We start from the raw sequence: 16,161 nt of genomic DNA on the forward strand, positions 1-16,161 counted from the left end.
ATTTATTATAAGTAGACAAGAGAATATTTTAACTCCTCTGCAGGTTTTCAGTAAGAACACTGATCTAACTAGCACACTTAGTGCATCTGTTTGGGTGTCCCCTCGTAGCTCTCCACTGTTGGACCCCCTCCCGTGCTGTCCCACTCTTGTCCCCTCCTCCTCCTCAGGTCCCTGTCCTAGAGAGCAAGGAATGAAGACTGGAAGCCAAGAGTTATTTGCAAGGGCCACAGGGGGATGGGCCAGCTGGGAGGCGACCCTGGACCTTCTGGACCTTCCAGGGCCGGGGAAGGAGGCAGCGGAGGAGTGATTAATTGCTGAAGCTTCTGGCTGGACAGGCTGCATCACATTCCAGAGCCTGAGAGACATTTCCAGGCACCCCCGGGGGCTGGGGGCCTGTGCATGCGCCTGTCTTCCAGAGGCTGTGTCTTCAGGAGGCGCTGCCCGCGTGCCTGTGGGGCGTGGCCCTGTGCGGGAGGGCTGAGGGCTTTGGGGATGAAGTGACCCTGTTGGGGAACCGGGCTTCGGAAACATCCAGCCAGGGCAGTGTCAGGAGCTTGGCCTGTGCGCAGGGTGACTTTAAGGATGTGGGCGGGAGCTGCCGAAGAAGCCAGCCCTCAGCGGAGGAGGAGGTGACAGGGCACTGGAGCCATTTCATGGGGAGCACCTGGGGCTGTGCTGCTTTTCCCCCTCCCCCTGGGGCAAGGGGCTGGGTGGTGTGCGCAGCCTCCAGGGGACTCAGGTCCTAGCATCTGTTTATGATGGTTACTGGCAGCTTGAGGCTGGTTTCCTCGTTGTACTGTGCTCTTAGCGGCAGCTCCTGCCAGGGGCCGAGCGGTAGAAACCCACGTGGCTGTCTTAGGCACTGGGCAGTGGGTAATCAATGGTTTCCTCCCTTGCCACTATGCAGAGGGCCCAGCTTCCTGCTGCTTTACCCAGCGCTCAGCACAGGCGAGAGGTCTCAGCCCTGGACACACAGATGCTGGACCTCGGGTCCCAGCTGTAGCGGGATGGTCATTCTGGTGGCCGTGCAGGGAGTCAGGGCATCAAGTGTTTGATTGGAGTCGCTGCTTGTGTCACTGCCTGTGCCGCTTCTGTGGACCCTTGCTCTGCCCCAGCCCGCTCTGTGCCAGGTGGAGAGTGGGGAGCCTGTGGGACGGCCTTGGGGCCTCAGCTGACCAGACTCCTGCCTCATCCTGAGCAGGGAGAAAGAGACTGTCCTCCACGCTCCCGGGTCCTCCCGCTGCTCTAATAGTTAAGTCTACATGAGACAGATGAACAAGAGAAAATAACCAAACTTAATGATGCACATAAGCACGGGAACCCATGTACATGAGAGTCAGAGACAGAAAGGGAGGTAAAGTATATAAGGCGCCCGAGCCCTGCCAGATGGCTCAGTTGGTTGGAGTGGTAGGGACCCCTGGTGGTCCGTCAGGTCTGAAAGGTTGGCGACCGCTGCCCTACACTGTCTGTGACCGAGCCCTGCCAGATGACTCAGTTGGTTGGAGTGGTAGGGACCCCCTGGTGGTCCGTGAGGTCTGAAAGGTTGGCGACCGCTGCCCTACACTAAAAGTTTGTGGGCTTGATTCCCGGTCAGGACACATGTCTAGGTTGCGGGCTCTATCCCTAGGCGGTGGTGGTGTCTGTGTGGGAGGCAACCTATCGATGTTTCTCTCTCTCTCTCAAATCAATAAAAACATATCCTCAGGTGAGGATTTAAAAAAAAATTTTAAGGTTATCTCTGATAATCTATTATGGGCAAGGCCCCTAATTTAAATTCTCCTAAGTAGTTAAGAGGAGGCAGAAGTTTCTGTCAAGCCTGCAGGGTCTCACTTGCCTTTGCCTCAAAATAATCCATGTACCCCAAGAAGCACATCTTGGGGCTCATTCTGAATCCCTACAATGGTCACTGGGCACTCCAGGCTACGCCGTGTTGAGATTTAGGCTTGAGTGTGTATTGTCTGTATGCCCAGCAGCTGCTGGCAGTGATGCTTCTTACCTCTTTCCTCCTCCCACCTGACTCAGCTCCGACTTCTCTCTCTGCTGCTGGGTGCCCTGGGGCGATCACTCAGCCTCTCTGGGCCTCGAACGGTCACCTGTAAAAGTGGAACAGAACCACCCTCTGTACTGTAGGCAGTCAGTCCTTCTGGAGCAGAGCCGGGGCACAGAGCCTGCGCCGCCAGCCGCCCAGCACCAACAGCCACCCTCCCACCCATGGGGTCTTTCTGAGGCCACTTGCTTCAATGTCCACCTGTAAGATTAGCGCCTGCTCTGCTTGTCCTCGTGCCCTGGGCCCAACCTGCCAGGTGCGAGGGGTAGAAGGACCTTGCGAAGTCCACCTGAGTGAGAGGTAGGGCTGGTGCTGTCTCGCCCACACCCTCATGGCCTTTGCTGAAAATTTGATGACTAGCCTCTTAGTCACCCACCTCTCAGGGCCAGCAGGGCTGCGTCCCATGTCATCACGAAGCCTGGCCAAGATGCAGTTGCACGCCATGCACTGTTACCACGGAGCTCTTCCTCGCAGCCCTCGGGCATGGCGGTGGCCTCACCAGTGAAGAAGCTGAGGCCCAGAGCTGTTCAGCGGCTTGGTGACGTCCAGCCACCAAGGCAGAGGCTGGGGGGGGTGGGGGGGGGGTGGACGGCTCTCAGCTTTAGGCCGGTCAAGTCTGCTGGTTCTGGCTGAGTCATGGGCTGCTGGGTGCTCCCACAGAACAGTGGCGAAGGCACTGAGAGGCCGACTTTGTGGGCTGCTGGCAGAGGGTCCTTCCCAGCCCAGCAGGAAGGGAGTGGCTCAGGCAAGCACACTCCGGCCCACAGCCTGGAGCCCTGGCTAGGGGTGGGGGATGCCTGTGCTGGTGGCCACCTCTCCTGGTTCCTTAGTGTTGGCAGCTGCGGGGCATTTTGTCCTGCCCTCCCTGAGGAGGGACACTGGCTCCACACCCAGGGGATCGTCTCCAGCTTGGGCTGGGAAGCTGCAGGGCCGAGGACAAGGCCTCACCAGGCAGCTCCCTGCTCCCAGGACAGGGTTGGGCATTGGCTGACGGAAAGAACAAGATGGGGGTGCCCTGTAAAACCCCCATTGGCCCCCTGCTGTTAGTGGGCCCCTGGCTGAGTGCCTGAGGGCAAGCCCTCCCTCTGCTTCCCATCCCCTCAGCCATGAAGTCCTCTTGTGGCCTCTTGGGGAAGCCGCTGAGTCAGCTGTGCTGTACGGATGAAGGTCACAGCTTAGAGGTGAAGCAAGTTCCAAGTCCCACAGCTGGAAAGGACCGGAGCCAGAGTCCGCCGTGGGGCCCACGGGGCCGGTCAGAGTAGGGCCGGTGTGTCGGTATCAGGGCAGAGAGGACCAGGGGACGCTGCACTGGGAATGGGTGTCAGGCTGACCCTGTGGGCTGACTGTGCATGCAGGTTCCCGCTCAGGCTCCACAGGGCCCGCCCAGATCAAGACTGTGAGGGTGGAATTGTCCAGTTGGGCCAGCAGAGTGAGTGGGGAGGGACCCCAGCCAAGGGGCTGGTGTCAGTGAGCATGTCTTTGTGTAGGTGGGGGTGTCCCTGGCCTCAAGAATCTCTCCAAGTGAGAGGGACGACCAGGGAGGCGTTGGGAGCTGGTCTCTGCAGGCCCACTGGGCGCCTGGTGAATGCAGGAGATGCCAGGCCTTCCTGGCTCCCATCTTGGGCTCACCTGGCCCTTTTGTTTGCTGTCCCTCACGGGTCTCCCACCATCGGCTGCAGCAGCTGGAAGAGGAGCCCAGGAACCACAGATCCTTGTGTTAGCAGGGACTCTGGGGAACACAGTGCAGCCGGGCCCGGGTCCGGGGCCAGCCCGCTGCCGCCTTCAGCCTCTGTCCTCATGTTGACTGGAGTCTGCAGGTTCCCACAGGCTTGTCCCTGACCCGCGGAGCAGGAGCAGGAGCAGGAGGGGCCTGGAAGGGTATCTGTGGTCACGGTGCAGTGGGCGCGGGCCTGACTCCAGTTCCAGGGCTCCGTGGCTTTGGGCAGGCGGCTGTTTCTGAGCCTAGCCTTCGGCCGCCAGGTGGGGGACAGAAAGCACTCTTCATGTTCATGAAGAAAACAGCACCGATACTGTGGCAACGAGAACCAACTCTAATACCATCAGTGTGCCCCAGCCTGGGCATCGGAGGCGGGCAGGGCGAGCATCCTGTGTGACAGGCGAGGAAGCCGAGGCTCAGAGAGTCATACAGCTCACAGCAGGGGGCCGCACCTTTAGCCAAGGCTATTCTGACTCCAAAGCCCGAGTCCTGTGGCCACTAGGCCACCAGGTCCAGAAGCAGGTCCTTAAGACTGTGCCGTCATGGGCAGCAGCCCCGAGGTGCAGGCTGCTCGGGGGCAGGGTCCAGCTGAGACTGGGGTGTGTGGGCGAGAGCCAGCCCGACCCTGGATGCTGGGAAGGGACCATCGATCGCTGACCTCCCTGGGGTGGAGCTCTGAGCCCTGGGTGGGATTAGCAGGAGAGGGCAGCTGGCTCTGCCACTCTGGGCCAAGGGAGCCCTCCCACCTCTTGGGTCCCCTTCATCATGGCCTCCTGGGACCCTTGAGGATGTCTTCTGCTTGCTCTGCTGTTAGGAATTAGATTAGTTTTCCATAAAAACAGGATGTGGTGGGTGAGATGGCTGTGTCAGTCTTTTTTCTCACTCCTCTTTTTCCAGGAACTGAATGTATAGCTTTAGCCAGGACTGCCCTGTCCCCACCCGCTGCCTCTCCCAGGGTTCAGGGAACGTCGCTCTCTGCTCTTAAGTGGCTGCTTAATCAGCTTCTCCTCTCATCTGGGAGCTTATTCCATCATCAGGAGCCAGCATGCTGATGGTGGTTTTGTCTCCGGGCTGGGCATGGTGTGGAGGAGGGGCTGCAGGGCCCGCGGGGCAGCAGTGAGATGGTCACTGTGCCGAGGACGGACATCGTGCTGGCCCTGTCTAGGAGTCTGTGGTACTGGACTGCACCTTGGGTGATGGCCTGTGGGAGCGAGCAGGCACCTCTGCCGCTCCCCCCAGAAGGACACCCCCAAGACAACACAGAACTTCAGGGGTTTGCAAGCCTCATCTGGAGGGGCCATTGAATTAAGGAGGCGGTGGAGAGCTAGGCAGGGTAGTGGGCGTGCCTGGCCGTGCACATGGGGAGGGGCCTGCATGTGTGAGCTGTGTGGCCTCTTTAGGAGAGAGTCCAGTTGTCTGGAAGTCTTGGGCATGATTGGGAAGGCTGGTGGGGGGTGGGGAGCTGTGTTGGGGAGGGTGGGTTTTGTTGTGCCAGTGATGGGAGCGGTAGAATCCCCTGGCTCCCTCCTTGCTCTGAGTCCTTGAAGGGACTGCCCCACCGTTAAGGACCCAGCTCCGAGGGAGCTGGTCCAGCCTGGCCTGTCACTCACTGGCTGTGGGCTAGGCTTGTGAGCTGTGGGGACCCTCCCTCCCCAGGCACAGGCCCTCGTGAGTCGACAGCAGTGGGGCCTCCCACCGCCTCGGGCTCCTGGAAGTGGCGCCTTGCCTGAGCTGAGAGCTGATGGCACTGTACTTTCGGGGATATGGGAGAGATTGGGGAGGGGAGCGTGGTTTCCAGCAAAGCCAGCTTCCCCCTCAGCCACTTCTCAGCAGGCCCAGGCTTCATGCCTCTGGAAGTTTCCAACTTGATTTAAGAGGGGAAAGGCCCCGTGGCCTGCTTATGCAGAAGGGCAGGGCCTGCCCCACCCCCTTCCACTCTCATCCTGAGCCGTCCAGACCTCTGTCCCCCTCGGCAGGACTGTTAGGCAGCCGGCTGGGGCCTCTGTGTTCTGGTCTCCCAGGAATTGGGAGTGCCCAAGACCAGCGAGGTTGGCACCTCCTTGGTGGCGCAGGGCCTGGCTCAGGAAGGTCACAGGCACATTTATTGAGGCCCAGAGAGACCATAGCCTCAGGTAGGGAATGCCCCTTGGACATGACCCCGGATGGAATTGCAGCGCTCAGAAGTGGCCCGTCCTGGGAGGACATCCCGAAATGCATGAGCGATTCCTCGAGGAGGGAGAGGAATTGTAGGGAGATGAGCGAGGGAACTTCAGCATAATCAGTAAAGTTTCATTTGGCAAAATACCCGTGTGGGGGAGAATTGCGTGAGACAGACAGGTGGTCCCAGGAGGGATGGGACTGAGCGTTGATTACTTGCTGTGATTTTCTGCATCTAAACAACACTTTGAAAATGAAGAAAAGGAAAGTGAAAGTTACATGAGCTGGTCAGTGACCTTTCTTGCAAAAGGGAAACTGAGGCCCGTTTCTGGCCTGACAGAGTCCAGGGTTCAAGCCTGGGGGGCACCAGCCATCTTGCCAGGCCTTCGCTGGTCATGTCCTCGGGTGCTCAGGGCGGCATGGGCTGGGTGGGTCCCTGTTCCAGGGGCTGGTTTCCTGGGGGTGGGGCCAGCTGGTTGTTATGAGCGGACTGTGTTGATTTTTCCCTTGGTCTCTTCATGAGCTTGTTGAATTTCCAGGGAATGTGTGGGGCCCCAGGCATCCTGTCCACCCCATCCCCGAAGCCACACAGCTGTCACCTGGGCCTGGACTTCAGAGACGGGAGGGCCAGCCTGGTGTTCACAATGCAGAACCTCAGAATCAGCTGAATAAGCAGGGTTCTCCAGAGAAACAGAGCCAAGAGGACACAGATAGCTATGACATCTTAAATAAGGGACACACACACACACACACACACACACATTTATTTATGTCTATACATATATTTACACACGCGAGGCAGGAGATTTATTTTAAGGAATTGGCTCACACAACCTCAGGGCTGGCGAGTCTGAAATTTGCAGGGCAGCTCAGCAGGCTGGATATTCAGGCAAGAGTTGATGTTGCAATCTTGAGTCCAAATTCTGCAAAGGCCGCCTTCTGGAGAATTCTTTTCCCCAGGGGGCCTCAGTCTTTGCTTCTAAGGCTTTTATCTGATCGTCTGTGACCTGCCCACCTTATGGATTGTCACCTACTTTACTTAGAGTTGACCGATTTAAACATGAGTCCCAACTAAAACATACCTTCACAGTAAACACAGACTGGTGTTTGACTAAACTGGGCGCCCAAGTTGACATGTACAATGAACCACCACACCCAAGCTGCTCCGTTACAAAAGTACCCAGCCTGCTACTCTAAAAACACAGACTCTGAGCTGATTTGCCCATGACATCTCTGGCCACACCTCAGGCCTTCCGGCAAGTTCTCTGACCCCACGCCCTCATCCAGAATGGAAATGGCATATCAGGTTCTCCAAGGACACCTAGGTGTCACCTGTCATCTGGTCCATTCTGGGGAAGCCATGGCACAGGGCGGGCAGGCTGAGCCTCCTGCTCAAATATGCATAGATGATGATAGCCCCTCCTCCCTAACAGCCAGATGGAGACACCCCACCCAGCTCCCTCATCCCTGGGGAGGTCAGGGTTGTGAAGGGCCCTGTGGTCCCTCCTCCCCTACCTGGCCAGGCTGCTCTCCGGAGCCAGTGACCGCGCCCCCATCTGCCAGCAAGAAGTGGCCAGGTGGCATTCCTCCCTGGGTGTTAGTAAGGGCTTCAGAGAGCAGGGCCTGCCATACCAGACAGACCAAAGGACTTGGGATGCTGGGGGCCTGCTGAGCCACAGGGCGGGGCTCTGAGTCAGCACCCCGACCTCGTGTCCTGAGCTGAGGAGGAGGCGTGGGCACCGGTTCTGCCTGGGGTGGATCCCTCATTGGGCAGGTGGCCACTGGGAGGGTCGAGCAGCCCGGAAGCTCTGGAAACCCCCGCTGCCTCTGGGCCTGTCTCCACTCTGGGGAGAGGCAGGGCTTGTGAGAAGGCGCAGAGGCCAATGGAGCAATCTATGTGGCAAATAGATGGTGATGGAGAAGCACGTTGCTTGTTCCTTCTGAGTTGGAAGAATTGCACACCCGTGTCCTGCCAGCTCCTGAGGTCGCCGTCCAGAGGGCCAGCTCTCTGTGGGGCACATCCGTGTTCCCTTGGAGGGGTGTCACCATGGAGATTGCAGGGCCCGCCCCACACAGGTCCGGTGAGCCTGAGCATCTGCACTGCCACCAAATCCCCAGATGGTGCTAATGGTGTGGGAACCCCACCTGGAGGACCACAGCTCTGTGAAGTGGGTCGTGCTAAGTTTTGTCACAGTAGAGAACTTGGGAAAACGTGGCCTACTGACTGAAGGGGCCTTTGGGAGGTCCAGTCTCCAGTGACGGAGACCCGGACATTATGTATGGCCTGTGCCATGTGTCACAGCCCGTCCCACTTTCTCCGAGTCTGCCGACAGCTCCCCGCGCATTCCTTTCTAGGGCCTTTGCACTGGATGTTCCGTGGATTTCCTGGCTCAGGCCCCATCTCTCTGCGTTACCGGGTTTATGACCACACCTGACACCTTGGTGTGTGTTATTTGGGCACCTGTGGCAGATGTGTGCCCTCACCCTAACTTGAAGCTTGCATCGTCCTGCCATGTGGGCCAGCTCACTGTAATGGCTGTGGTGCTCTTGTAGGAGCTCCGTGTCACCCTCTCTCATCCTCTGCCCTCTACGGAGGGGAGCGAGGTGGCTGCCCTTGCCCCAGGCCCTGAGTGGTCTGGGTAGGGTTGTTCCTGAGGGCTGAAGAGGCCCCATCTGGTGGTCAGTGCTGGGTGGGTTGTCTGGCTGGCAGGATCTGGGTGGCCCGGGCTGTGGCCTTGAGGAGAGGTGTGTGGGTTGGGTGAGAGGCCTGTGTCCTGGTTCAGGGGAGTCCTCTGGGCAGCGTGGCCTCATCGTGCCCATCATTTCAGGTGGCGTTGAAGGCATTACCTCTGTAGGAAGCCCCATGCCATGGAATGGGGCCACCTTTGCAGGAACCCCCACACTGTGGGAGGGGGACACCTCTGTAGGAACCCAGTCATATCAGTTGACCTGGAATTAGGGGGTAGGGATGGGTGTGGGAGTGGCTCTGGGTCATGGAGCATCATTGTTTACTCAGAGCCTAGCGCTAATCAGTGTGGTCCAGAGGCCTCTGGACTTGTGGGGTCAGGCAGATAGAGTGAGGGGACTGTCCAGACTGCCTCCTCTGTACATTCCAGAGAGCAGGGTGGTAGCTGCTCCCTCTTCAGTTTTATAGTGAACTCGTTCCTGAAACCAGCACGTCCCCTCCCCTCATATGTGCCCTCGCTCTCAAGAGAGCCCCCCAACTAGCCCTCCACGAGCACATGCATGGCTATCGCATTAGGTCCTCACAGTCACCTGGGGAAGGCAGGGCCGGAAATGCTGGGAAATGCTGATGAGAGAAGGGGTTGTGGAGGAGAAGCAGCCATTGGCCTGGGGCCTGCAGCCATCTCTGCTCGAGGCCGGCTCTGTTCATGGCCGGCTCTGCTCGAGGCTAGCCTTGGGTCTTTCTGGACTTGGCCTCTGGCACAGAGGAGCCATTTCACCCACCTGCCCCACCTACCTGGGGGCTGCGACCTCATTGGGGAGAGCACCAGCTGGACCCCAGGCAGACCTGAATCATAAGCTGAGGCCTCACCTGGCCCCACCCCTGGACAGCTGTCCTGTCACCACGCTTGGTTCTGGCTGCACCCCTCCCAGGTAGGCACCCTCTGTGACAGGGCCACCTGTGGACTCTGGCAGCTGGTGCAGGAGGAGCCCCTTGCCTGCACAGAGCTACCCTTCAGGGTCTGGAGATACAGTTCAGCTGGGAGCCCCTTTTCTTGAAGCTGGAGGGGTCCTGCCTGGCCCTTAGGAGTCTTGGTGGCAGAGATTTGGGAGGCCAGTGACCTGAGGATCAGACTCAGGCCCTAAATAGGGCCCACGACTTGGAGCAGCGGAGGGCACCAGCTTCCCCCCTCCCTCCTGTGGCAGGCGGGCTCCCTGTGCTGGTGACTGGCCTTGGGGATCTCATTATGTAGGCCGACTGTGTCACCGGTCAAAGTGACCCTCTGTATAGGCCCCAGCTGTGCCCCGTTCCAATCCACGGCCCAGGCAGGGGCGGGCCCACCACACATCAGGGCCCCACGTCCATAAACTACTCCCTTCCTGGGCACCCTGCCCTCCGCCTGTTTACCTGTGTCAGCTGCAGAGATGTCCGGGCAGATAAGAGCCTGGCCTCCTGCCCTGGGAGGCGGGGTCTCTCCATGGAGATCCCTCCCTGTGGAATGTGGGCCCCACCCTTGCCCTGGAATCCGGCCGAGGCAGGGCAGCCAGTGCCTACTCTTCAGGGGAACGGAGCACATAACACATTTCTGCTCTCCCAACAATGGGCAGCGTCGCGGTCATCACTGGGACCACCACTGGCAGTCGGGCGGGTCCTAGGAGAGGATCTCGGGTTGCGCAGCAGGGAAAGGGGCTCCCAGCAGTGCTGGGGAGGGGGTCTGAGCAGCCTTGAGGAGTACAGAGTGCCCTCCTTGTTCACCTGGGCAGAGTGCCGCCTGCCTGCCATGGGGGAAGGGGAGACGCCTCCACTGTGGACACTTTGGGGTTGGGAGGCCTGTAAACAGTTAGCTAGGCCTGTAAACAGTTAGCAAGGCTTATAAACAGTTAGAAGGCTGCCTGTGCCCCCAAGGAGCAGCTCACATCAGCACACGTCACCCCAGCCTGGGCTCCCTCAGGCAAGGCAGCACTGGTTGAGAACGAGGGCTCAGGTGTCCAAGTCCCCTTTGCTCCACCTGCTGCACCTCTGGGAGCCCTCTCCTCACAGCCTCAGCCTGCTCATCCGTGAAATGGACACAGCAATATTGGCCCAGGCTTGTGTGGGAGTCTCATAGGTGATGCCTGCGGAGTTGTTGCTGGCGTCAGGACCCCCAAGACTTGGTTTAGCCGCCCTCCCCCCTTTTTGGGCCTCTTGGCACCTGTGCTGCGAAGGGTTGGCCTCATGATGTCTACTTGGCCCCTGGGCAGGTGGTCATCCCTCCTATCGCCCATGCTGTCTCTCTCTGTCCCTTGCCCTGTCACCTGTCTGCAGCTGCCCCGCCCCTTCCAACAGCCTGGGCTGAGTGTGGCTGGGAAAGGCATGCTCTCCATACCTGCGGGATTGATCTGAGGACTGTGATGGGCACCTGTGGCTGCCTCATTCCTCTTTTGGGGTTCCTCTGTGGGCCCCCAGGTCCTGGGCGCTCAGCATGGCTTCACAGAGCTGGTGCAGGGAGGGCACCCGGCCATCCTCACCCTGTCCTGCCTGGATCAGGTGAGCCATAAAACCAAGTGTCCCCGACACCGTGCTCATTAACCCGGACACCGTGCTAGTTAAACCCGAGCCTGGCGCCCAGGCCTCGTGGCCCAGCTCCAAGTAGGTAACACAACGTCGCTTGGCTGCCAGGGCCCCTCCCCCCCTTCCTCTGCCCTGCCCCTCCCCCCAATGTCAGCTCCTCGGTCCTTCTTCTCTGTTGACTTTAGAAAGACCCCTTTTCTGCCATGACATGAAAGTCTTCTCTCCTGTGAGACAAAAGGGATTTCTGTGAGCGTCTGAGTGTTTAGAGCTTTGTGACTGAAGTGCTGCCTGTGCTACGCTCTGAGGGTGCGCTAGACACTCGCCTGGCTTCTCTCGCTCTCCTTGTCCTGTGGAGCTGGGCTGGGAGGGTGATGGGAATGTCCCCGTGACTGTCCATCCTGCTGTGGGAGTGCAGCCCCCAAGGATACCAGCGTGTGGCCAGCGCTGGAGTTACCAAGGGGACGAATGTGGGCTTAGGCAGGGAAGTGTTGCAAAGTGGGTCACGGAGGGTGATTTGAAGGGCGATGGCTGAAGTGCCAGGTGTTTCAGGGAGACTGGTAGGCTTTGCTCGGGCTGTGGGCAGGGTGGGTGAGGAGGGTCTGCTGGCCAGGCCCCCTCAGCTCCCCTTCCCACCCTCCATAGTCTGTGTGCCCTTCAAGGATCCCTGCGTGCCCGGAGCTCTGAGATGCCAGGCCTCACTGCCCATGCTGACCCCAACCAGTTCTTGTCCCTAAGGGTAAGGGACACTTGACTGCCCTGGGGCCCCAGGCCAACCTTGCCATCTTTGCTCTTCCAGAAAGGTGGGGTTGACCTACGCCCTGGGTCAGGTCTGGGCCTGGGTCTGGGTTCAGGTTCTGCACCCTGCCTTGGGGACATGGCAAGTGGGACCGCCACTGTGGGAATATAAGGCCCAGCTGCCTGGGCAGCTCCAGTGGAGGACAGGGGACAGCCAGGCACTGCCCAGTGCCCGCTCTGCCACCTCAGTCTACCCTCTTCTTCCTCTCCCTGCCCCGTCTGCCTGCTGGCAGAAGCTAGCAGGGAGGTGCCTATGGGTTTGTCCTTCAAGCCAAATCAGACAGAGGGAGCACTCAGGAGATGCAGCAGGCTGGGGGAGGGGCTGGTACCAGGACCCGGTCCCCAGCAGCTGCCCTGGCCTGACAGCTGTCGCCTGGGGACTCGAGGCCTCCCAGCCCTGGGCCCTGCTTCGCCTCCGAGGAGCCTCGCCCGGCTGGCGGCAGAAGGCAGTCCTGCAAGGTGCCTGCCTGGTCAGGGACGCTCGGGTCCCACCCGCTGTTGCCATGACCCTGTGCAGACACAGGTGACTCATGTCCTTCCCAGCCCCTGGCCCCTTCTCTGAAAGGAGCGCCAGGGCTGTGTGACCCAACCCCCTTCGGTGGTATGTTTCCTCCAGTCTCTCCGTCCCCGCCCCCTCCACTTGGTGTTGGCCACACTAACGCATGAGCATGATCTTGTAAAAATGGAAACCTTACAAACAGGGTCCAGGGTCCCTCTGCACAGGTGAACACTGACGTCAGTTTGGTGTTGATCTTTCTGGGCCTTTTTTTTTTTTTTTAAATATATTTTATTGATTTTTTTACAGAGAGGAAAGGAGAGAGATAGAGAGTCAGAAACATCGATGAGAGAGAAACATCGACCAGCCGCCTCCTGCCCACTCCCCACTGGGGACGTGCCCGCAACCCAGGCACACGCCCCTGACCGGAATCGAACCTGGGACCCTTCAGTCCACAGGCCGACGCTCTATCCACTGAGCCAAACCGGCTTCGGCTTTCTGGGCCTTTTTATATGTCTGCATACACAAATGCTGTTTGTTTTCATTTTAGTCTTACACGGAAGCATCGTAGTGTGCGCAGATGGGTGGCTGTGGCTTGGGCGGCCAGCGGTGTCTTAGAGCTGGGTCCAGTTAGTTCTCCCCTGCTGCATACCAGGCACTGTCAGCTACAGCCCGGGGGCGAGAGCTATGATCCCTCCCCCTTAATAGCTGCGGGAACTGTGGCACAGAGTCCCCATCTCCCGCAGAGCCAGCTGGGACCGCCAGATCGCAGGCTCCAGCCCCATTTCACAGATGAGGAAACTGAGGCCCAGAGGAAGGCAGTGATGTTTCCTGGTTCCTGGCACAGGCTATGTGCCACTGAGCCACCTCCTTACAGACTTTCCTCCAGACTCCTTAGCCCTTGGCCATCCGCCCTTCTTGATTCGACCCAGAAGGCCAGCCCAGGCCCTTGGGCCTCACCCCAGCAGGAGCGCAGTGGGAAAAGGAGGAAGTGGCCGCGTGACAGGCAGCCGCCCTTGCACTCCTCCCTCTGCCCTCCTTGATTCCCTTTCCTCCATGTGCTCAGCTCTGGCTGCCTCTGGGAGGGCCTGGTCCCCTAGCCTAGTGGGCGGGTGGGCAGCTGTGCCCTGGTCCTGATTTCCTGCATCGGGTCTGCTGGCTGGGTCCCTGCTCACCAGCTACTGCCTTAGACCTGCTAGTGCTGGACCAACCCTCTACCTGCCTGTGGGCCAGTTTGGCAGCCCCTGCACCCTGGCCTGGGGACGACCCTTATCCTGGTGCCTTCTGTACTTGGGGCACCTAGGTCCATGCCATTTCCAGGGGAGTGTCAGCCACTCCCTGGGACTCCTTTAGTTTCCTCACCTGCAAAGTAGAGGTAGCAATAGTGCTCCTCAGGTGCATGGGGATACTGACGTGATGGCCATGGTGTGTTTGTGCCCCCAACCCCGGTCCCAGCCCACCGCCTCTCCCTGGGACATCGCAGCTCCAGCATCTGTCCCTACGGTGGAGCCACTGTCCCGCCTGTGGGTGCAGGCAGTGTGGCGGCGTGCTCAGGCTGCCGGTCTGTTTCCTGAGGCTGTCCTGCAAATGTTGCTAAAATGCCCATCTCAGAGCATCGCTGCTAAGACACTGAGCAGCCACGTGTGAGGTGCCTGCCCATCGCCACCATAGCCCTCTATGCTGCGTGGTTGCCCCCACTTTACAGATAGGAAACTGAGGTTCGGAGCAGGCAGCCCTCCCCTGAGGCACAGGCCAGGCTCTGGGGGACTGTCGCTGGAGCATGTGACCTGGGGGTCTTGGATGTCAGGCCCCCTTCTCCCTTCAGGCCGTGGCCATGGTGTCCAGCCCTCCGAATGGCGTGTCCTGGCTGAGTGGTCCCGGATATTTGTGACTTTCACTAGCCCACCTCACCTTCCCATCCCGACCTGGCATCAGCTGAGACCAGGGCACCATCGGCCCCCTCTCCAGGCCTCCGTTTCCTCATCTACAGGAGAGGATCTGCCGTGCTGGGTGAGGGTTTGGGAGGGGTTAAGCTTGTGCTGGTGGGGTAAGGGAGTCTTTTCCTGCCCAGCATGGCTTTCTCTCTCCTCCCATTTCTATCCTATTGTTCCTGGCTCAGGAAAAGGCATATTTTCCCCATGAGGTCACCATCCTGGCCACTGGCAGCTCCTAAAGGGGAGGTAGGAACTGTCTGGGCAGGGCAGGCCCTATCCCCCTTATCTGATGTCACTGGTCCCCACCTCCTCTCCAGCTGAGTTCTTCTTTCCCTGTCAGAGTCTGGGGCTGACGGAAACCTCCTCCAGCCTCCCCTTAGTCTTAGCCTGACTTCAAGGTCGGAAGCAATGCCACCTCCTCCAGGCAGCCTACTCTGATGTCCTGGCCTCCTCAGCACGCAATCACATTGAAGCCATGTTCATGGCTCTTAGAACAGCAACCTCAATGGACAGACACAGTGTGGCCTGCAAGCCCTTGATGTGGAGCTAGAATTCGGGACCTAAAGCCTGGCTGCACCACCCACCAGAGCGGCCCTTCCTCCGAGAACCTGTTTCTGCATCTGAACAATAGGGAGTGTGAGAGTTGGCAAGGTTCTGCTATTGAGGCCAGTTTGTCTCTGCTCCCGTGCTGGCCTGAGGTCACGCTTGCTTTGCTGGCCTCTCTCCCTGTCCCAGTCCCTATGTCTGGGGGAGGGTGACAGGATGGGACATAAGTCAGCCCCTACGCTTAGCCCCTGTCCCCCCCTCCCCCCAAAACAAGGAGGCCAGTGTCTGGGGCTGTCTGGGCGCCACCCACCTGCCCAGTGCCGGCTTCCTGGCTAGGCTTGTGGCAGAAGATGGAGTCAGGAAGACCAGCCAGGGCCGGCCCATCTCACAGCCTGTTTCTGGGGGAGCTGGGCTTGGGCAGGCTGCGCTCCGAGACATCCCGGGGCCTCTAGGAGGGCTGGAGGCCCAGTTTCCTCATCTGTGTGGGTGGAGACGCTCACCTCGGGCACGCATTGCCTCCCTCTGTCTGTCTGATGTGCCCCTGGAGCTTTGGCAGTGTCTTCCAAGGGGCAGGTCAGCTGTGTGGTGAATGAATGAATGAGTGAAAGAATGAATGACTCTGTGGGGGGCACTGTTACCCACTCCAGGGCAGGCCCAATGCTAAGCCCATGTGGAGCCCTCCCAGGGTGGGGGCAGCAGCCCATGCGCCCTGCATGGGGCTGACGTACAGTCTGTTCCAAAGTGCTTCCTACATACACCCTCTGGCCCTGCTCCCTCAGATTCTTCGTCTCTCATTTCCCAATTTTGGCAAACAGCTTCTCAAAGATTCTTTTCTTCCTGTTCAGCCTGAGACGGGGGGAGAGGATGGGGAGGCCTGGTCGCGGCTCCACTGGCAGCAGCAGTCGGGCTCGGGCCAGCCCCTGCCCCCCAGGCTCTGGTTTCTGAAACCTTCAAGGATTTCAGGGGCTATTTGTTTATTTTGGTAAAATACACATAACATAAAACTTACGATCTTAACCATTTTCAAATGTACGTTCAGTGGCATTAAGTAAGCTCTCAGGCCCTAGCCGGTTTTGCTCAGTGGATAGAGTGTCGGCCTGTGGAATGTAGGGTCCCGGGTTCGATTCCTGTCAAAGGCACATGCCCAGGTTGTGGGCTCAATCCCCATGGGGAGCATGCAGGAGGCAGCCAATCAGTGATTTTCTCTCATCATTGATGTTTCTATCTCTCTCT

At 59.1% G+C, this 16,161-nt stretch overlaps 2 protein-coding genes across 2 annotated transcripts in view; one reads left to right on the forward strand and one right to left on the reverse strand.

Moving 5' to 3' along the window:
- The window catches only part of CDT1 (chromatin licensing and DNA replication factor 1), a 57,535-nt gene extending 55,044 nt beyond the window's left edge, over window positions 1-2,491 (reverse strand). Inside the window, exon 1 of the mRNA XM_015562926.1 lies at window positions 2,424-2,491. Coding sequence (XP_015418412.1) covers window positions 2,424-2,491 — 68 coding nt within the window. The remainder of the gene's footprint in view (window positions 1-2,423) is intronic.
- A 39-nt stretch (window positions 2,492-2,530) lies between these two features.
- The window catches only part of PIEZO1 (piezo type mechanosensitive ion channel component 1), a 45,222-nt gene continuing 31,591 nt past the window's right edge, over window positions 2,531-16,161 (forward strand). Inside the window, exons 1-5 of the mRNA XM_015562927.1 lie at window positions 2,531-2,585; window positions 3,152-3,202; window positions 3,403-3,476; window positions 11,053-11,133; window positions 11,893-11,957. Of these exons, the coding sequence (XP_015418413.1) occupies window positions 2,531-2,585; window positions 3,152-3,202; window positions 3,403-3,476; window positions 11,053-11,133; window positions 11,893-11,957 (326 nt within the window). The remainder of the gene's footprint in view (window positions 2,586-3,151; window positions 3,203-3,402; window positions 3,477-11,052; window positions 11,134-11,892; window positions 11,958-16,161) is intronic.

The sequence above is a fragment of the Myotis davidii genome, unplaced genomic scaffold, assembly GCF_000327345.1.
Source record: "Myotis davidii unplaced genomic scaffold, ASM32734v1 scaffold77, whole genome shotgun sequence".
NCBI lineage: Eukaryota > Metazoa > Chordata > Mammalia > Chiroptera > Vespertilionidae > Myotis > Myotis davidii.